Source organism: Aquila chrysaetos, chromosome 17 (assembly GCF_900496995.4).
Source record: "Aquila chrysaetos chrysaetos chromosome 17, bAquChr1.4, whole genome shotgun sequence".
Taxonomy (NCBI): Eukaryota; Metazoa; Chordata; class Aves; order Accipitriformes; family Accipitridae; genus Aquila; species Aquila chrysaetos.
Window position 1 is genome coordinate 20,493,401 of NC_044020.1, and position 21,369 is coordinate 20,514,769.

At 39.4% G+C, this 21,369-nt stretch overlaps 3 protein-coding genes across 6 annotated transcripts in view; 2 read left to right on the forward strand and 1 right to left on the reverse strand.

The window, feature by feature from the left end:
* Positions 1-4,730, reverse strand: part of INTS13 (integrator complex subunit 13) — a 23,307-nt gene extending 18,577 nt beyond the window's left edge. Inside the window, exons 1-4 of one of the 2 annotated variants that reach the window (XM_030040806.2) lie at positions 4,343-4,730; positions 2,736-2,967; positions 1,229-1,303; positions 237-439 (exon numbers count right to left, since the gene is read on the reverse strand). In XM_030040806.2, coding sequence (XP_029896666.1) covers positions 237-439; positions 1,229-1,303; positions 2,736-2,960 — 503 coding nt within the window. In that variant the 5' untranslated portion in view covers positions 2,961-2,967; positions 4,343-4,730. The remainder of the gene's footprint in view (positions 1-236; positions 440-1,228; positions 1,304-2,735; positions 2,968-4,342) is intronic. The other variant, XM_030040807.2, reaches the window with a different exon arrangement.
* Positions 4,024-5,261, forward strand: LOC115352774 (basic proline-rich protein-like). Its single transcript, XM_030041399.1, has 2 exons — positions 4,024-4,681; positions 4,897-5,261. Exons 1-2 carry the CDS (start codon positions 4,024-4,026, stop codon positions 5,259-5,261), a joined length of 1,023 nt encoding a protein of 340 aa, XP_029897259.1.
* On the forward strand, positions 5,145-18,603 carry FGFR1OP2 (FGFR1 oncogene partner 2). Of its 3 annotated transcripts, none has more exons than XM_030041050.2 (6): positions 5,145-5,326; positions 8,862-8,998; positions 10,164-10,281; positions 11,196-11,338; positions 14,991-15,104; positions 15,880-18,603. In XM_030041050.2, the coding sequence occupies exons 1-6, from the start codon at positions 5,323-5,325 to the stop codon at positions 16,015-16,017; spliced, it is 654 nt and encodes a 217-aa protein (XP_029896910.1). In that variant the 5' UTR covers positions 5,145-5,322; the 3' UTR covers positions 16,018-18,603. The 3 variants fall into 3 exon arrangements, with proteins under 3 accessions (XP_029896910.1, XP_029896911.1, XP_029896912.1); XM_030041051.2 differs by lacking the exon at positions 5,145-5,326 and adding an exon at positions 5,487-5,505; XM_030041052.2 differs by lacking the exon at positions 5,145-5,326 and adding an exon at positions 5,594-5,695.
* Positions 18,604-21,369: the final 2,766 nt, after the last annotated feature.

Sequence of the window (21,369 nt, forward strand, 5' to 3'; positions counted from 1 at the left end):
CTCCTGTTCAAAGCAACATGCCACTAAATGCTCTCCTATTTCAAGTGGGAAATTTTTGGGTTGTAACTGTAACAGGCCTCCATAAATGAAACCTTTATCAAGGCAAGAAATGGTCTAACAAAAAACACAAAAAAGCTAGCTACTTAGGGCACTAATTACTGACAATCAATGAAAGACTTCTAAAAATGTATAAAATAACTTTTTTTTAAGTGGTAGAAGCACATTATCATACTTGCCTTTTTGCATTAGTAATACAGATTATTCTCCCTCTGTTTCCAACTCGTTCTGCATTCTCCATGAGCATGGTTCGAGCCTCATGCTGGTATTCTGTTATTTTGCAGAGTGCTTCAACTGCTGCAACCAGACCATGAAGTATGCTGCAGCACTCTGGATCTGCCCGAGGATTAGGTGGCCCAACAGCTGCTAATGCTGCCATCAACTAGTTAGAAAGAAAGAAAGAAATTATTATTGAAAGTTACTTTCCAGCCATTTGTTAAAATCATCAGTTAAGAGAAAAGTCACCTTTGTAACTTATTTTACATGCAAATTAATATTGTTGGGAGAAAAGTCAAACAAACCAATTAAAGACCATTATATGTTGCCAGGCTTCTGGAAAACATCTGGCCCTAAATTATCCTTTGCAATTCATTTATTAATTGTTACTAAGCCTTGAGAATATAATATTCTCATTTATTACAGAAAAATACCTGGCTATAATAACAAGTTATATCCAATACCTGAAAGAAATCCTAACATTACCAGTTGTCATCTGCTTTTATTTTCTGAGAATTTGGAAATTCAGTTCTTCCCCAAAGTAAGTTTTTCAGAGGAAACAAAACAAGAGCAAAGAGAAGATTTACTTTTTTTTTTTTTAAACACAGTTTATTTGCCTTTCATACAAATGTAAAAAAAAAAAGCCAAATTTAAAATTCAAGAAGTATCACCAAGTTACAGAAAACATACATAAAATAAATGTTATGAAGAAATTATCTAATATATAACTCTATACTCAGAGCTACTAGATTCTTTTCAAATTATCTAAAGCCACCTATAGAATAGTCCAGCTTCACTGGCTACTTCTTAAAATTCTGTTAGGCAATAATTCTAGACCAGATCCACCCACATTTTCATTAAGTGAAGTTATTTCATATTGAACTTAGTAAGAAGCTGCTAGTTATTCCACAATTAAACTAGACTTACAAAACAAAAGAACAGTTACAAAGCATACCTCCTGCAAGTTCTGATCTTCTTGAGTCCAAGAATTCAAGACATGAGCCCCAGAATCACTCACAATGAAATTCACCTAAAAGGATCAAAAAAGCACATGTAAGATAACAGCCAATCATACGGATAACAGCCATTATGGCTACTTCCCCAAATCCAAACATGAATTACACCTCTTTCTTCTGATACTCTGGAGATATGTGCAATGACAAACCAAACTAAAAATAAGACAAAAAAACACAAAAAGCATCCACTCCTGCTATATTCAGTTACCCCTTTAGTAACATTATGATTAACAACTTCTTACTCTATTTATATTTTTAAGCCACTACAGCAATCTACACCAAATTAGCATTGCAGGATATTATGAAGTATTTTAATTATCAAGTAATATTTTCAGTAGAATAACTACAAAATAAATTCTAATACTGCAATATTGCAAATCATTCTCCCAAGACTGTCAGAGTAGGTCACAGGGATAAATATCTAGCAAGATTTAATACACATCACATAGCAAAATATGCTCTAAAGATGACAAAAATGTCAAGAGGAAGCACACCTTCCATCTCCATTTCAGTTTCTCATACTACACAAACTCCAGTTCAGCCATCTGATTCAAATCCATTAAGCATACACTTGATATAATCCCATGATGGGACTTGACTGTATATTAAATGCTCCAGAGTTTAAACATTCATTGTCTGAGAACCAGGACATGCAATCCACCACAGTAGTGCAGCTGACATGCATCAAATCACTGAACTACCAGAGGCACTTGTTAGTGCCCGGCCTCTGCCTCAGCTGCTCTCTGACACAGCCAGTATTCCACCATCACTACTTTGTACCAGTATCACTGTCACAAGGTTGTTTAACTTTTTTTTTTTTTAAGGGTAACTAACCTTTAGGACATTGTACAATGGTTTCCTCAATAACCAGAAAAGATCTTAAAAAACAGGCATTAGTTACCTTAATTTATGATACAGTGTTACAGAACCCACCAGGCATTTATCTTTCTAAACAAGGAGCTGCGTGCCAGGAAGTTCTCCCACTTTTTCAAACTGGTAGTTTCAGGGCAATCCTACCTCTTCCTAAAGCCCAGAATTCCTTCAAAGTTGACATCAAGAACCTTATGAAGTGTTACCAAGTGTGTTTCGAAACAAAATTCAATTTGAAGCAATACCTCACTCAAGATTTTGCAAACTTACAGCTCAGGAGAACACAATAATAAATCTGTAAGTTATCTTAAAGCACCTCTCCTGTTTTGCACAGAGTTAGGAAGGGACATTAAGACAATGAAAGGTCCCAAAAATAAACATGTAATGGGATTCAAATATGACTCAAACCAATTTAAACAGCTATGAAGCATATCAACAGCACAAAAATTTTTATACAATAAATTATATTTGACCTTTTAACCTAGCCAACAGCTAATTATATCAAAGGACTTCATTAAAATGGGAAAATATCCCTTATACTTTCAAGTATCATAAGCAGTATGGCTAAAAACTTACCAGTTTCTTGAAAGGGAAAATATCATACATTATTCTACAGTACTCCATGGATGATTCCACTGAACAGGTCCAGAGCGATTTTGATATGGGTGCTAGAGGTATAATTCCTTGGGTCCGATTCTTTACTAACATATCGAATTCAACATGTTGTCTGCAGGATTCTGCCATATATGGGCAGTGATCCACAACGAAAACAGTTTTATGAGACTCAGAAAAGATTTTCATTTTCTTCCTTTAAGAAACAGATATAAAAGTCAGAAAGAAATTGTACAAGGCAAAAAAACTGCATCACAAAATTACTGTGCAATTTACATAGTATAAAATTATCCTACTAGAATATGCAAGTTTTAAAATAACCTCTTACAGTATTTAGATTACATTTTGCATACATTGGCTCCTACAAAACTGTTAAGCTTTTAAAAAAACTACAAAAAATTCCCACTTTAAGAACCTATTTACATGGAAAGAAATATCCTCTAGAACTCTTACTAGTCCATATATTTAGTATACTAGATTTAAAACCAGAAGAAATCATTTTTTCTCAGGAGAAAAAAAAATTACAGAAAATGTGAAAGTATACTGTTGAAAAGGCAACAAAGATGCACAGTATTACCCTTCCCACTTTTCTAATTAAAAGAAACTTTTAAGAAAAAAAAGTACAGAAACTGCTTCCTATTCAAAGCTTATTTCATAAAATAAGCAACATGGAAAAAAATTACAGTTAGGCTATACAGACCTTGAAGTAGCATAAATATTGGACTCCTAAGTGCATTTTCAGCCTTCACTTTGTTAGGTACATCTTTCTATTTTTCAAATGAATATTTGCATCTGTACTTGATCTCTCACTGACAGACATACCAAGTCTGAAATTATAGTGTAAATGTTTCTTATCCAGCAAGACTCATAGGAGCACCCCTTGTATTCTTCCCAACTACAAAGCCTGGGAACTCGGCAATGAAGTGTGTTGCATTTTCCTGTTTCGCATCGATAGACTGGTTTTCCCTCTCCTATAGCATCACTGAAAGAAATACATTTGAAGCAACTATAACATCAAATCCTTGTGTTAGGGTGGACATGGTAACTTGGAGACCCAAACTACATATGAAAATTAATCTCAGACTAGTGCTCCTTAGACCAAACACTCCTCAAACTTATTCAACTTCTAGATGTTTCCATAACGTTTCTGGTGTAAAAATGTATTTCGTCCACGCAAATGCTGCTGAATTACACACCACACAGAGCCGAAAAATATACACGAGCTCGTTTAAAAAACTAAAGTATTGAGATAATGAGGATCTACGCAAGTCAGCCTGCGGGCAGCATCCCGCTCCGGGGCGGCGGGGGTGGGCGCGGGTTTCGCACCCGTCCTCGGCAACCCCCGCAGCTGCCGGGGCACGCCACAGCCCCCCCGGCCGGCAGAAGCCAGGGCCGGCCCAGCGCCGGGGGAGAGCCCGCACCCCGTCTGGAGCCCGGCAGAGAGCCCGAGGGGCCGGGGAAGCCGCGCCGGCTCCCGGAGGGACGCCCGGCCGCAGAGGACCGGCGGCGCCCGGGGGGAGGCGGCGAGGTCGGTCCCCGCCCGCCCGCCGGCGAAGGGAAGCGTTTCTTACCGGGGCCGGCTCCTCCTCTGATGCAGAAGTCCCGGGCCCGCTCCGCGCCGCGCCCGGGCCCGGCCGCGGGCTCGCTCCGCGGAGGAGGCGTGAGGCCCGCGGGGCGCCCTAGACGGGGCCGGGCGCGGGCGCCTCCGGCCCGGCGACCTCCATGCCCCTCCGCCCGCTTCCTCCGCCGCCGGCTCCGCGGCGAGCGCGGGGCCCAGCTCCTGCCTCCGCGCCCGGCGCCCGCGGGGGTGGGAGAAGCGGCCGAAGCCCCCCCCGCTCCGCCCACCCCTGAGGCCGCGAGACCCCCGCGCGGCCACTTACGCCGCTGGCACAACGGCTCCCCCAGCGCTGGCGGGGGGAGCGCCTCTCCCCTCCTTCCCTCCTCCCCTCACACACACACACACACACACAGCTTCCCCACCCCCCCGACCCCCCCCACCACGGCCGCGGCGGCGCCAGCCACCCGGGCCCCGGCGGCCGGCCGGGCTCACTCCCCCGCCATGCCCGCCCCGGCCCCGCCGCTCGCCCCTCCGCCTGGGCGCGGGTCGCCCCGCCTCTGCCGCCAGACGCCGCGCGCGCCACTTCCCACACGGCGCGGCGGCAGCGGAGGAGGAGGAGCCCGAGGCCGGCGATCTCGCGAGATACCCGAGAGCCCGCCCCCCCCCCTCCGCGGAGTGGCGGGCGGCGGCGGGGTCGGCCTCTTATAGCGGAGGTAGCCAATAGGGAGGTGAGGCGGAGAGGCGCCTCTCGCGAGAGCTGGGAGAGGCGGGGGCCAGGTGTCCTCTCGCGAGAGCGGCGGGCGCTCGCTCGCCCGGTGCCGCTGGCCGGTAGCGCGGCCGCCCTCGCCTCACCCCGCCGCGCCGCGCCCACTGGCGGGGACGCGCCTCCCCCGCCCCTCCTCCGCTTCGCCCTGCGGCCCGCCGCCATTTGACAGTGGGGCGGGCCGGTCGGGGCTTCACCCCCGGCGCCGGGCGCTGCCGGAGCCGCCGGTCATGAGTGAGTGGCGGGAGGCGGGGAAGGGGCGTTCGCCGGCGGGGCGGGGGGAGCGGAGGGGGTGCAGGTGCCGTTGTCGCCGGGCGGTTGGGAGCCCAACGGACTCGCGTCGGGGCGCGCGGAGTCACGAGAGGTGCGAGGGAGGAGGAGGAGGAGGAGGAGGTAAACCGCAGGTCTACTCGGTGCGTAACCGGGCCGCGGCGGTGGCACCGTTGGCGGGCTGGGCCTGTTCCCCGCGGGAGGCTCGTTGTTTGTGTTGGCGGCGGCTGCTCGGCCCGCGGGACTCCCCTCTCACGGGGAGCGTGCTGGTGGGCGTTTGCAACCAGCCGAAAACTCGCAGGAACTGCGGCGGGGTTCAGCGTTGCAAAACTGGTAACTGTGGGGAGGGGAGAAACCGAAGCATTAAGCTGCGGGAAAAGGTAGTTTTCGGTAAGGGTATAAAAGAAAGAAGAGACAGAAGACTAGGGGAAGGCTGTAGTTGCGCAAAGATCTTTATTCCTTGGTCTTGGTGGTTTTTTAAAGGCGGCCAAATTCGATAATGAAAGCAATTAGTAAATAGCAGGAAGCAACAGGAAATGAGTATGTAGTAGCAGTACTGCGAGTTGTTGCCTTTGCTACCTGTCGACCCTGTTGGTGAGACTGCAGACTAACAAATACATTTGCAGCTGGGCATCTCTTGTAGGGTAGAGTTCCGGAGTCATGAAGTTTAGCTACTATAGTCCTCACACTCATAGAAAAATTAATACACAGCAAGAATTGATTTGAGTCAAATATATTTGATTAATTGGTTGGTTGGGGGTTTTTTTCCCCCTAAATGTCCAGGTTAACTCACAGATTTACATCTATTTTAGGACAAGACAAAAGTTTTGTTTTTCACAGGCAGCCAGATGAGCAACTAGAGAGAATTTTAAATTCCAAGGATTAGGGCCAATGTCTTGCCCAAAGGAATCCTAGTCAAGATTTGCAGCCACTGTGAATTACCATGGTACAAATAATGATTCTCCTTTTTGAGGTACAAATCCTTCCTGAAAACAGGAGATGGCCTCTGGCCTGCTGAAGCTGCTGCACTGTGAGGGTGGATAGTCACTGCTGAATTTATGCGGCTAAATTCCACACAAGGCACACACGTGTCTCCCCAACTCATTCGCTGTGAAAAAGAATGCTGGTGGCTTTGCTATAGACTGGGTTTTTTTTATCTTGTGTGGTTGGGTTCTGTCAAAATGAGAAAGTGCATGGGAGGGTGAATATGTACTGTGTTTAAAAATTTATGTTGATGCATACAAATTATCAGAGGTGTTAACTGCAGTGTAGTCTGAATGCCAAATGTGTTCCAAGCTCATGCAGAGGCCTGAGAGGCTTTGTTTATACTGGCTAGAGAATTCATGACCCATGAATTAAATTAAAGACTGCTCTTCAAATTCTCCTTAAATACGGATCTGACTAAATCAATTTCTGTAGCAGTTTAGCCAGCTAATGTGGAAGGCCATCTTTTGTCTGTGATATTTTTGTAGTCCAGTAAGACTCTGAGACCAGAATTGGAAGGAGAAATGAGGAGCAAGAAAAGCAGATCCTTAAAAACAATGCAGTATGATTCCCTTCTATGTAATATTGAAAAGAGCTCAAACTGCTAAACCAGAGTGAATAAATTAACTACTTGTGACAACACACCAGTCTGCTGAAGAACTTGATACCTTAAATACATATGTACATCATATAGAAATTAAAATGAAAACTTTAGTTGATAAACAGGAAGGAATTAACATTATGAATGTCTACAGGAAACTTGTACGTGCCAAAAATGCTGATGCTTTTGGTAACACATGAATCACAGAAAACACAGGTTAAAACAGTTGTGCTCTGTGCATACAGGAAGCTCGCTTTCTGAAGCTCCTTCATCAGTAGAAAAGTCTCAACCTTTCTGTGACAGTAGGGTGCCTGCAAGACCCTTCTACACAGAAAAAGTAAACTAAAAGCTTTTGTATTACATGTGCTCCTCAGAGCAGAGGGAGCAGCTAATGAAATTGCCAAATCAAAATGCTTTTGAGAGGTTAGACCTTGCAGGATGGCTCTGGGTGCACAAGAGCTCTTCAGAGAGAACGTTCCAAACTCTGCTGCTGTCTTGCTTAGTTTTTCCCTATCTTAATGCACGCAGGCAGGAGATTCCTGCTATGTTTGTAAATCTTTTGAGGGGAATGGTGGAATTTCTGGTGTTTTAAATATCCTTACTTCTACTGCTTACCTGGGACAGTGAGGAAAGGTCAGGTGAGGAAAACGTGAAGATTTCTTTAAGCTTGGCTTAAAGATCCTAGGCTATGATTTGTAAAGTTGCCTAAGAAAGTCAGAAAATCAACTTGGAGCAAACTTTTTTCCTGTAGCTCAGGAAAGGCTCACTGACCTTTTATGCTTACAAAAATCTCTCCTTTAGCAGGCGGCCTGGCTAAGAAATAGATTTAGTTGATTCTTTCAGTACCTTAGAAAGTTTCCTGAAACAAATATTAAGCCTTATATCAATAGGGCCTATCACTACTAAACCTCTATCGTTGCTGTCTGATTGCTGAAGAACTGTTCAAGGAGTTTAAGTAGATTTCCTTTTCAGTAGGAAAAGTGGAAGGTTTCTTTTAAGAAAATAAAAACTTAGGCTGAAAATCTTGGTCTTGAAACTTAATCTATCAAGCATGAGTATGAAAAAAGTCAATGTAAAGGCCAGTATTTCGGAAATGCTAGCATGTACAAGCATTTTGCAAGTTTAGCAATTCTAGCAATAGGTAATTTCTGCTAACAACTACTGCAATTAGAAGGCTGGTATTTTAACTATGCAGTCGGTTCTTTTTCTTAGCTAAGTTACTGTCTTTATCCTGTTGAAAATTTTAGAGTTCATTCCATGCAGTGATGTTTGTGTTCATTTATAGACATGAAGAAAACACAAGCCTTTAGCTTTCTGAATTTTCCCTGAGTAATTTTCTCTACTCTGTCAGTTTGAGCTGTTCCTTCTCTGCTGATTTAACCCATCAAAATCTTCCAGCCTGATGTAGTGCTTTGGCATTCTCTTTTGTGCTGGGTTTATACTTCTCAGGTATCTTGAAGTATATCTGACTGGTAGGAGGGCACATTAAAAAAAAAAAAAAAAAGTAGTCTTGAAAAGTGAACTAGTTAATGTAATTTTTTTTTTTTTTTTTTACTCTGCTACTTGCAGAAGGACACGCACTGCTCAGTTTCCGTATGTTCAGTAGTCTTCCTTTTGCACTTAGTGTATTGATACTCTCCTCACAACACAAAGTTTACTTTGATTTCCTTGCTGTGATACATGGTCTCAACAGCAATGAAAAAGGAGGAAAAGGAAAGGCAGACTTCAGGTGATTCTTAAGATATATAAATTTTTTGTACTCCTAAAAGACAACAAAATGCCTGGATGTTTGAGGGAAAGGTTGTATTCAGCTGCTTTAGACTAAGAAAAAAATAACATATGTATCACATAGATAGCTGTTCTCTGTATAGCAAACAGGTGGCGTTGTGAAAATAATGCATTTCTAATCCTTAGAAATGAGTTGCACGATTGAAAAAGCCTTGGCAGATGCAAAAGCACTGGTGGAACGACTAAGGGAACATGACAACGCAGCAGAAGCTCTTATTGAACAGACTACAGCTCTTAACAAGCGGGTTGAAGCAATGAAACAGGTTTGTTTTCCAACTTTGTTTACTCCATTAAAAGAATGACTTGGAAACACATAAAATCATTTCTGTGTGCTACTGTACAATGTAGAATTAGTATGTTATTTGTTTAATCTTTTAATACCATACTAAGTATTTTCATTATAGGTGTGACTATGATCTAAAAATAGGGTTTTTTACATATTTAGTTTGATCCTGCGAAGAAGTTTTCACTGTTACTCTAGCTTAAATATTGAAAACTAGCATTTATTTGAAGAACACTAGTAGAAACAGGGTTGGTATCTTACAAACCATTGTGTGGTGTCTTGTGTTCTGTGCTTCCGTGAAATACTACTTGTTTTATTAATTTCAACATGCACCTTTAATCATACAGAGGCCCTGTCATGCTTTCTTCTGTTCAGAATAATTTATCTTTTCACTGTCTCCTTTTGTTTCAGAGTGGCCTCTTAGCCTTTTTTGTGATCATTTCCATTCTGGTGTTAAGCTATTCAAGGCATGTTGTTAGATTGAGTGTGACTTTCACTAGAGAACTTCTGGAAAGACATAAAGGTGTCTACTGACTTTCCATATGGGAGCTCATCCTGTCATTTTAATAGAACACAGGACGTGCTAATGGGCCTGTAAAATAATAAAGCCCTGCGTGTGCTTCATCCTTGTAAAACTAGCCATGGAGAAGCTTCATAACTTCAAATCAAGAGTATTAAATTTACCCATTTGTTGAGGGTCAGGATCCATTCGTTCAGGTCCATGTGAATTGTACCCCTACAACCTTGTGGTTTAAGGTATTGGGAAGCCACAGTAAACACCTAGAGGTTAATACCTCATGGCTTTTCTTTACCATATGTATATCAGTTTTAAATTACTTGATGGTGAATTTGACCTGCATTAATTGAAGGTTAAATAATGCCCACTACACACATTTGAGGTATGAAACTTGTTTAAAAACAAAGGTGATACTTTTGTGTCTCTAAAGGGCAGTATCTTAGCAACACCTTCAGAAGTGTTTTTGTTTGTTTGATATTATTGTTTAAAAACAAGCATTATCTTGCTGGTTACAGACTTTGACAGTAGAATTGGTCCTTTGTGACTTGCTGAGTAATGCTTGCTTTCAGTTACTCAAATATGTTGTGGTTGTTTGTTTTGGTTTTTTTTTTTTTTTTTTCATAACTAGTACCAAGAAGAAATTCAAGAGCTCAATGAAGTAGCAAGACATCGCCCTCGGTCTACATTAGTGATGGGTATCCAACAAGAAAACAGACAGATTAGGGAATTGCAACAGGAAAATAAAGGTAAAATGTAAATATTCTATCCTTTTCAAGTTCCAGCTTGCACCACTGGAATCAGTGAGACTTTTAACATTGACCTATTCTCCAAAAATTGTTGTAGAAGAAATTTTTTCTTCTAATCTCAATTTGTCAGTTTAACTGATCATAATGCAATCTAATAAAGAGTCCTAATGTCCAACCACTGCAACTATCATTAACAAAACCAGAGAGTTGTGGAAAATCAACTTTTTCAGTCCCTATCTAATGTTCAGCACAAGTGAGGGGATAAATAGAACTTAATTCTGCAATATAGGTATCTATTTGGAAATGTGTTTTCCCACTGCTAAAAATAACTAATTTAGGAGCAGTCAGGACAAGTACTAGTGTAAGTGCAGTATTATAATTCATTCTGGAATTCTGTACACTAGAAATATACTGTTCCTCCTGGAATACTTTAGGTATTCTAACAGTTACATTCAGCAAAGGATTCAATGATCTCAATTTGTATGAATCTTGTCTTATCTCAGGAGTTATTTGTCCTTTGGCTTAGTATATTTTGAACGCAAGCATTTTTTAACTCTTATTTTACCAAGCTGCAGATTAAAACAGATCTGTAAACTTCTTTCTAGCTTTTGTACAATGTTGCTTATAGCGGCTAGAGTAAAGCTCCTAAGCTACACTCAAGATGGCTTATATCAGCTAAAGGGACTGAATATGAAGGCATATTAACAAAAGACCTTCTGTTTCTGACTGAACAAGAATTTACCCAGGGCAATCACCAGTGAAGACATTTGCAGAGCCTACATAGATTTTATGGTGCAAGGAGAGGGGACACTCAATTAGGGGCTTATTTTGGTTTTCTCAAGCTGAAGTACTTTTGCATTTTGTTTCAGTTCTTTTTTGTTAAACTTTAACTGAATTTAAAATTATGTTGGTAGAACTACGCACATCTCTTGAAGAACATCAGTCTGCTTTGGAACTCATAATGAGCAAGTACAGAGAACAGATGTTTAGGTTGCTTATGGCGAGCAAAAAGGATGATCCAAGTATAATAATGAAGTTAAAAGAGCAACATTCCAAGGTAATAATTGGGTTTTTGCCTTTGTTTTTTTTAGTTAACACTTAAGTTAGTTTGTAGTGGATCAGTTCAAAGCTTACTTTGTCTCAGTTTTTATATCATTGTACTAAAAAGTCCTAATTTTTATAATCCAGTCCATGAAACATGAACAGGAAACTTGATCAGTCGAGTAAGTCAACCTTACTAGCTTCTCATTTATTTAAGATTTTAACAAGTAGCATTTCATTACTGTATCTACTTAAGTTACTTTTGTTTTGCTTCGGTCTTTAAGGCAACTGCCCTATTATACTTCCAGGTGGCCACAGATCTCAGTAATATTCAGACATTTAGACTGGCTTTAACCAATACTTGTGACTCCAACAAATAATTAGTAAACCTGTGCTTACTGGGGAGAGTAGGAGGAGTAAGCTTTTTAAATTCAATATTCAAATATTTTTTGCCCTAAATATCATAAATTTTTAAAAAGTATTTTAAAAGCCCTTTTGAATATTGAATAACTGAACATACGCTTCTCCTCTTTCCTGCTTCAACCCTTGGTTCTTGTTTCAGTACTGATCAGGATTGCTAAATAGAATCCAGGGCAGCCTGAGATGCTTGAAGGGTGGTGAAAGTTGCTGGTATTAGGCGTGCTTCCTCTTATGGCTTTTGAAAACTAGAAAAGCAAAGTGCCATTAAGCATCACTTTTGTGAACTATCATGAGTGAGGTATATACAAGTATTCAGCAGCTTCATATAAGATTAATATGTTTTTGTAGCATTAATGTATAGTTTAGGCTTTTTCAATGTATTTTCAGGAAAACTCATTATTCTAGATTGCTAAGATCTAAACAGGAGCTTTCTAACAAAGTCTTACATTACATTGTAAATGAAACTTAAGCATCAGAGAGCAGTGTAACTGTGTACACAAACATTAGTTCTAGCTGTTTAATAATCTTTGACCTCAACAAACTGAGTCTGCAAAGCAGAGTTAGGGTCTGCATACTGGGAAAACAAAGTTTAAGAATTTGATGCTTTCTTATCTCCTTACAAAATCACGTATATGTAATTAGTGCTGTGAAATCAATGTGACCACTTAAATTGTTATGAAAAAATATACTGGATTAGAACTACAACTTTAACATAAACTCCTAAAAAATGACAGGTATATATCCTTTTCAAAAGAAGTTGCTTAGCAATATAGTATAACATATCTTACAGCCTTAGGAGTACCAAAATAAGAGGTAAAATTATATCAGTCCTGAAATGAACTTTGAAATTTCATTTAAGAACACTTCCATGGATTAAAAGCTGGGGGGGGGGCAGGGAGAAGAATATCAAACAGTATTATTTAAACAGGAGATTTAGGCTTCAACATTTTGGTTAAATTTGATCCCACAAGAATGGCTGATTAAGAGGATTTATCACCCTTAACCTAACACTTAGGATTTCTGGAATTTCATTATTTATTCTTCTGATCAGCTTTCACATTCAGTAAGATTGTTCAATCTTGAAGCAGTTTTTAAATACTTCTTTCTTGTTAACTAAAAAATCCATCCTACCTAAGCAATTAATCTCGCTGTTACCGGTCATCACTGTTTTCTCAAGTGCCAGCTATTAGCTTCAGCGCCTATTTACAAAAGATTGTTAAAAAAAAAATCATTGAATTCTACAGATCAACAAGCACCTCCTTTAAATAGAAAAACAATTTCTTTTAGCAGTGTTGTATGCAAGAGAAAAGTGTGTCTTGGTAGTAATGACCCTGATCGAAGTGTGCTGTTTGAATTTGCTCAGCTGAAACAAGGCCTAAAAACATGTGTGGCTTTGGTTTTTTTCTCCAAAGAGAAGAAGAAAAACAATGTATGGCAAACAAAAAGGAGAGAGATACAAAGAGTGTTCGTAGATGTTTGAGGGTATCTTTGTAAAGAAACACTTTCACTGCATTCTTTGGTGTTACAGTACTTAAGTTTTACACATCTGCCTTCCAGATTAGAACTTTACAGTTTTGTGTTAGCATCTGATTTAACATTAGTGACCTTGGAACAGGCCCTAAATCATATTGATCAAGAGCCCAACTAAGCTGGCAAAATAGGAAGTAGGGACGACAGCAGTATATCTAAAAACCACTAACTCCTTCCCAGTCTTTCTCAAGGGTACATCCTTGCCAACTCATTCTTTTATCACTGATCACAGCTTCCTTTCAAGCTAAATTTAGGTTTTTGTTGAAAAAAATGTTTCATGTAATCACCTTCACTGCAAACTGAGAAGAAAATAAAGATTTACAGAGCAAGTTCTACCCCCGTCCCCCCCTGCCGCTGTGAGTGGGTATTTAAGGAGTAAACAGCTAAACTATAGCTTTCACAATTGGAATAGCAGAGAGGAAAGGATGGAAAGGGCTGATGTTCATTTTAGTAAAGTATATTTGGTTTGGTCAGATAAAATTTATGATTCCAAGTGAGGCAGTTCTTTATGTTAGTTTAATCGTTTCTGGTAGTTTAAAGGCAAGCTGATTATCTGCTAGATGTATGGACCTCCAGTCAAACTCATAATTTAAAGGTGGGATTTAACGTTAGTCTATGCTGTTCTTCATTTCAGTCCTACTGTTCTGCTTTTCCCAGTATTAGTTAGTAACTGTTGTGAATTTTGTCCAAAGGTCAGGTCAGACATGGATAGGCTGGCATGATAATAGAGTTGGAATAAAAGACAGCTTGAGGAAGAGACAATAAAAAATAAAAGCTTCTGGAAATACCATTAAAATATTTGGCTTAGCTGAACAGCAATGAATGCCAAAGGCATAGGCTCTTTATCTAGATCTGCAGGGGAAAAGCAGTAATGACCCTTTAAGCATTTCCTACTGGTAGGTTGGCCAGCAAGAAAATAAACCGTCAGCTGAACCAGCAAGGTCCAGGTGAGAGATCACTTCCTTGCAAACAGTGAAGATTGTCTAAAATCTAGCTTCCTTGCAAAGGCTGTTACGCCTATGTTAATGGCTCCTATCATCGCACTCCTGGTAGTGGAACAGGAAAAGAGCAAACCGAACTACTGCTCTTTTTTTCCTCCATCTTGAATCTTTCAGTGAGATGTTGTAGTTATTTCTAATAGGAAAGTACCCTACTAAAAAAGAATCTAAAAAAGATTCTAAAAAAAGTACCTAAAAAAGAACAAAGGACAGATCCGAGTTTCCTAATATGTGACATAGTAAGGATGACCACTTCACCTGGTCTTTTTAAGAGATAAATGCCTACCCATGGGCTGTACTGGACTTGAGATCAAGTTTCAAACAAATGGAAAGAATGTCACATACCCTGCTGTTCATAGATGAGTTTAGTCTTTCTGCATATCCAAAATCATATACATCAATTCTTGCAACACAGGAAGGCTTTGTCAGAGCAAGTATGTGGCTGACTTGGAGCTGTTTGGAAGATGTACTCATTTAAGCATATATAAAATTCTAATAAAAGGAATCACTGTGTGGCAAACCAGATTTATTTAAGTAACAGGACCACAGTGACTACTTATGCTGTAAAGTTACAGAGAACTTGTTTTCTCAAATAGAGGCCTGTGTTCACATTTTTATTAAGTGGCACAGCAGTCAAAATGCAATTTAATGCTTTGCTTATTTTTAGTAATGCAGAAGATATATTACTAAAGCTGTTACTATTTTATTTTTATGTCTCAGGAGCTGCAAGTGCATGTGGACCAAATTACAGAAATGGCAGCAGTAATGAGAAAAGCTATTGAACTTGATGAAAAGCATGGCTGTAAAGAGCAGGAACGTATCATTCAGCTTGAGGTAAGTATGAAATCAAAACATCAATGGCACAAATAGCAAGGGAGGAAATGTTACCACAATTACTTACATGGAGTTACTGTATCTCTTGCGAGTTAGTGCACCAGTCACTCACACTGCTATTTTATTACACTTTCCTTATTGGGAGGACTGTTAAGTACTGTTTTCCCCACTGTAGCTTACTGTCAAGTCTTGCATAGTTGACCAGAAATCAGCGATTTGTATTTACATACTGGCTTAAGCTTTCTCTTTTTTAAGTCTCTGTGTAGCAAAAAAGCTAGAAAATAATACAGATTCATCCTAATGAATAAGACGCTAGGATACAAATAATAATACCCACACCTTTGGCTTTTAAATATTGTTATTAATTTTTTAATAATAATTTTGTGCCTTTGGGGAGATTCTCAGTTGCTTAGCATTGGAGGATCAACACTACTGCTTTTTGATTAAGTGCTAGCAAAGCAGTTCATTATGGGACAGGGTGTGTGGAAAGAACAGGAGATATTTTTTGAAATGCAACATTTGAAGTTAATTACTTTTTTCTTACCCGTCTTGGTGTTTTGAGATTTTTTTTTTTTTTTTATGCTTAATACCCATTCAAGAGAGCAAGAGGTTGAGAAACTTAATGTTCTTAGTTTTAGAAGGTAAGACAGCACTACCTGACTGCAAATCAGTATTTTAATTCTTATGCATATGTTTGGAATAGAGGGGAGGTTATGTAGTTATCTTGACTTCTTTCTGGAGTCTATTAAATGCCTTTTTCTTTCTCTGGTTACAGCAAGAAAACAAAGGCTTGAGAGAAATTCTTCAAATAACTAGAGAATCATTTCTGAACCTCAAGAAAGAAGATGCATCAGAGAGCACATCTCTGTCAGGATTAGTAACAAGCAGTGATTTGAGCCTGAGGAAAAGCTAAAGACTGTGGAAGTCAACAAGCTTCAATTGCACACTTTACAAACAGAGTATCAGGGGTCACTTGTCAAGCACTTGTTACTGAATAGGGCACCAGCAAGCTAATGCATCTTAAACTCCAGTTGAGTGGCTTTTATACTGTGTAAAATACATTAAAATTGGTATTCTACAAAAACCTTAGTGACAGATTAATTGCCATAGATCTAACTTCAGTAGGAAATGGATTAATGCACTTACTGAATTGGGAATTATTTTTATATGAAGTCATTTTACAGATAAAAGACAAGATTTCAACATAATTTATATAAGTTAGTGCTCATACAAAGTTTCAGTGCACCTATTATATAATACAGGTAAGATTTAAAGTCTGATCTCTGGCTAAAAAGTAGTAGCTTATGAATATGCTTTGTGCATGATCCACATTACCTTTTTTCCTTTTAGTAAGTTTTTAATAAATTCTCATTTTGCAACAAACCTGTTTAATGGAAAGGGTACATAGGCAGCATAAAACTTAAGGGTTTCTGTTATTTAGCCATGGGGTATCCTGTTCAAATATAAGTCCAATTGTTTAAATGTAAGCAATGCTTTTGCAGTTGTTCAATATTTATTTTTTTAAAATTGAACAAGATTCTTTAAAATAGGTATACTTAATCGTATTTTCAAAACATGAAAAGAGCTGCTCCCACTTTATTGCTTTCTGGAACACAGGTAGCATAGTATAATTCTGCCTTAGCTTTTACTTTTATGAGAGGAAACCAGGCTCAGTTCTCTATAGGTAAGAAGCCACATTTAGTCCCATCTATTTCTTCTGCAATTGCCTGCCCAGACTTCCTAACTGGGAAATGGCAATTTGAAGGCACCCAAACAGCAGCAGCACAAAGGTAGTCAGGGGAAGGAGGGAGAAGCTCTATGGCAAAGTTGGCAGCCTGCATGCCTGCAATCAATACTCTTTGTTTTTCTTTCTGAAGTATTAGTCATCAGGAAGGTTTTAGATAAGATTCAGGTACATGTTACGTTTGCACTAGGAAAAGTTTCAATACTATACTGAGAAACAGACTGCTTGCTTTTAATCCCGAAATACTTGCAGAAGTGAAGAGGAATTGACTTTCGTAGATCAAAGTGCAGCTTATATCATATGCGGATACGATAGAAGTGCTACACAAGACAGGCTTGTAGTAAAGAGGTGCTGAAATAATTCATATTTGGTTTTTGTTTGTCACATTATCACTTCTTGGTCAAGGCAGCAAGAACATTCCTAGTATAGATGTGTATCATCACTTTTTGTCCAGCATGTGAACGTATTCTTTACTTGGAAAGCATACTCAAGAGAGGCAGAGTAAAAGCTTTCAGCCACAGAAAATTGTAGATCTACAAATGCCACCCACAGTTGAGTATTTTGGCTGTTTAATAACTCACCTAGCAAAATGAGTTGAAGTCCTCTTCTGAAATCAACATTACTTAAAGTTGATTTTCAGTTACAACAATGCAAAAAGAATTAAGCATCAAGCACTTTTAAGTGTGTCAGTTTTAAATACAACTTCCTTTGACTCAGTACAGCTTCCCTGGGCTCAAGGTAAATACACCACATGTCTAAGGGTGACCTTTCAGTGACCAGTGAACTAATTTATAGGGAGCTCAGTGTTTTTGTTGTGTTGCTACCCCCCTTCCTGTAGTGCTTTTAAGAGAAAAAAGTGAAGTGGTAGGAAAGGAGTGTTTAGCAGAAACAATAAATGCTAGTTTTCAATTAACTAATACATATGCTAGGAGATGCAGTTGAAAGGACAGATAAATCAAACTCTCCAAATTTTCACAGCATTTTTTATAAATGGAGAAACTGCTACATCTCTTTCCAGAGCATCTTAGCTTATTTCTAGGCTTAAGAATAAATTGAGGACATTCGTGTATGGGGAAAAAAAACCACTTTTAACCATTTCCAAACTTGCTAAACATCTGGGGGCAATTTTTGGGGGAACATTTTAGCTCAAGCACAAAGTTGTCTGCTATTATTATCTGTAAAACCTTGCCAATGCTTCTATAATTTAGATTTTGCATTTCTACAGTAGCTTGCAAGCTGGTGACTTATCAGAAGCAACACCTTTTTTTTAATGGAGTGTTTTGTTGTTGCAAACTTAGGAGAAATTTTGGGTTCAGCTGATTAAGTTATTCTTTTTAAAATTGTCTTTTCAGCCATTGACTGATATCAGAGGCATTTATATCCATTTAATGCTGAATGCAGTTTCATGGCTGACTTGCTGGTTTGTCTTTCAAATACAATCTGAAGGGTTGTTAGTCTGTGGCAGTTCTTTAAGGTTGCTCTATTATGAAATAATGCTTGATTAGTGTTTATTTTTGTAAATTAAAAAATGTGACTTAATTTATCTACTCCTCGTCTTCACGTTTGATACGTCTCCCCTGTCATTCCCCTGACCTGATCACTTTAGGATTTTAAAGAACCTTCACAGTGTGTGGAGTGACTATTTTTCATTGCATACCTGTTATTTTTGTAATGCAGATAGCTTGAAAAGAATTTATGGCTAGAATTGTGTACTGTACAGTAAACTTATTTTATCAATAAAGTTCACTGAAAATATGGATGTCTCCATGATTAAAGCAAGGTACTGAATCTCAAGTGAGCCTTGTTAGTAACATGTAGGGGGAAAAAAAGACGTGATTATGCCATTTACTCAGTTTATTTTTATACTTTAAGGCAGTCAGGCCCATTTCTAGTGTTTTACTCATGTTGCTATATAGCAAAAGAAAAAAATTCTCTGTAAAGTCTTCATTTTCTCTTGGAAAACTAACAATCACTTCTACACAGGCAGTTATTCATCTTTGAAAATGAACCACTGGAACTGTTTACTGATACGGAGGAGCAGTAAGAATAAATAAAAAGCAGTCCCCTGGGCTTTGATTTTTGGATCAAAACATATATTGGTACAGATAGGATCTGACAGCTGAGGGTTTTTCTTGAAGATTAAAAAACGTCACTGACTTGGTTCAAGCTCTGGGTTCCTTTCTCTGTGATGTGTAAATGAGAATGTCAGTGGATTACATTCATAAGCTGACGGTGTAATGTTTTCTCCACTTCCCCATGATTTTTCCAGAAAAGAATCTTGTTTCCAGTATCATAAATTCTGTGTTTAAAGACAGGTAATGAATGTCAAGCTAAGTCATAAATACATGTAGCAGCTATTCAACCGAGGTAAAACTGCAGGGCAGCTTGAAAGTAAATTGGGCTGTTTTGTACAACTAAAAGATTTAAATAGCTTTGACTTTTTAAACACACACATTGGATTAGAAGATTATGTTAAAATACAGAACTAATGGCACTGTTTTCATGCAGAATTATGTTTACTAGGATTCCTTTGTAGATACCCAAAATAAGACTTACATTAGCTTAGGAAGTTTTCAGTTTTAGTTTGTAAACATTTAGCTTTAAAAGCACTTTTGCTGATTAAAAAAAAATTCTAAGTCTCCTATTTAAGCATAGAACATGCACTTGTTCTTTCTGGAGGTAATTGATGTCTGAGTATCTGGGGTATCTCATGATGACGGGGTTAAATTGGCAAACAGAACACTGGTCATAGTATGGCAGGTTGTATACAGTGACAGTGGGAAGATGAGACAGGAGAGCAAAAGAAATTCTAAGTTGGAAGTGAAGGAATGTGGTAGAGGATTAAGTTTTAACATTAAACAACTTCTTTACCAGCCTTTTCAGCATCATGCTGTTGGTAACACTTAAGTTCTGGAAGCAGCATCAAGCTACACACTGCAGAGACCAAAAAAGGAGAAAAAGCAACAAGGTGCAGCAGGAACACCATTTGGCTGTGGGTGTCCAAAAGCTGCCAGCTGTCTGCACAATTGCCACAGAAGGCATTGTCTCAGAGGGATTCCATTTTAACTTGGATGTGCAAACAAAACGATCTCATTATTGTCCTTGAAAAATCTATAGTCTCCTGCGCATATCCCCAAACCAGCACCAATGAAGAAACGCCTGCTGTTACTGTTTAAAGAGCAGAAGATTCTGTATAATGTCAACAGAGGACCTCTTGCTAAACCTACCCTTCCAGAACACCCAGGTGTGCTGCGAGAACCATGGGCAGTACACAGCTGTTCGGCATCACATGCACATACCTGGTAGAGGTGTAGGTCACATTCAGCCTCACCTTTTGCCCATCCCACTTCCTTCATTTGCAATGCAGTTGAGTTTCATACTGATGACAGTAGAGTGGACTAATTTAAACGATGTTGTTTAGCTTCCACATATTAAAATGTGCTGCAAAATAAAACAGATTCTATTTCAGTGACTGTATGAGAAAAGGTACTGATGTTCCTGCTGCCTGCAACCACCTCCCTTCCCCAGACATGTTCTGATGCAGCGGCGTGCCTGTTGGGAGCCAGTGTGGCCACACCTTTGTATCAGAGAACAACATCATTATTTCCCAAGTTCAGAAAAATCTCGCCTGACATCTAGAAGAAAACCTTAAGCAACTGCTCAACCTGGAGGGAAATGTTTTGTAATTCCACTCTTGGAAAAAGTACATGCTGGCAAAACTCGACAGACACAAGCTAGAGAAGTGGCACAAGGGAAACAAGCAGAACTCCAACTGCAGTCCCTTTCCCTTGCCCTAAGTCGAAGTTTTACCTTTTTCAAAGAATGGCAGAATGAATAATTTCCCTACAATGTTCTCATTGCCAAAAATACCTTAAGAAATATGTTTGAGGATGGCTATTTCAGCAGTGAAAAGGATTAGATACATTTTCAAAAATTTGGTTGTTGGAAGCTCAAACTATTCAACACACTAATGGATGCTCAGCAGTCAGTGCCTTTGGTTTTCCAGTACTGTGCTCAGGAACATAGTAAACAATTTTTTAAATGAATCATCATATGCAACTCATTAAACTACTGGCTAGGCAAACAGCAGCTGCCTCCTACGATATACTCTATTTGTGCTTCTTTTTTTGCTTCCTGCATATGGCTTTTTTTTTCCCCCAGAGCATTCAGGATAAAGAAAATGAATCCAGCTCATTTTGAACACATCAGATAACCTGTTGTTAACCAGAAGGTACTAAGGATTATGTGGAAAAATTGCAATAGGTGCTTTTTCTGACAAGGCAAACTTGTGAAAACCCAGTTCTGAAGGTTCAGGAGGTAAGTTGTACACAACCATTTTTTCCTGCCACTCCCTCTCACCCCCAAAATGAGCTAATTTATTGCTCTGTTTTGAATTTGTCTTCCACCAGCACGCATGAAAGAATAAAGCCTTGCATATTCAAACAGGAGACAGCTGTCTGCCTATAGCTACATGCTAGCAGACATGGTCTGATATAAAAAAAAAATTATAAACAACAAGCA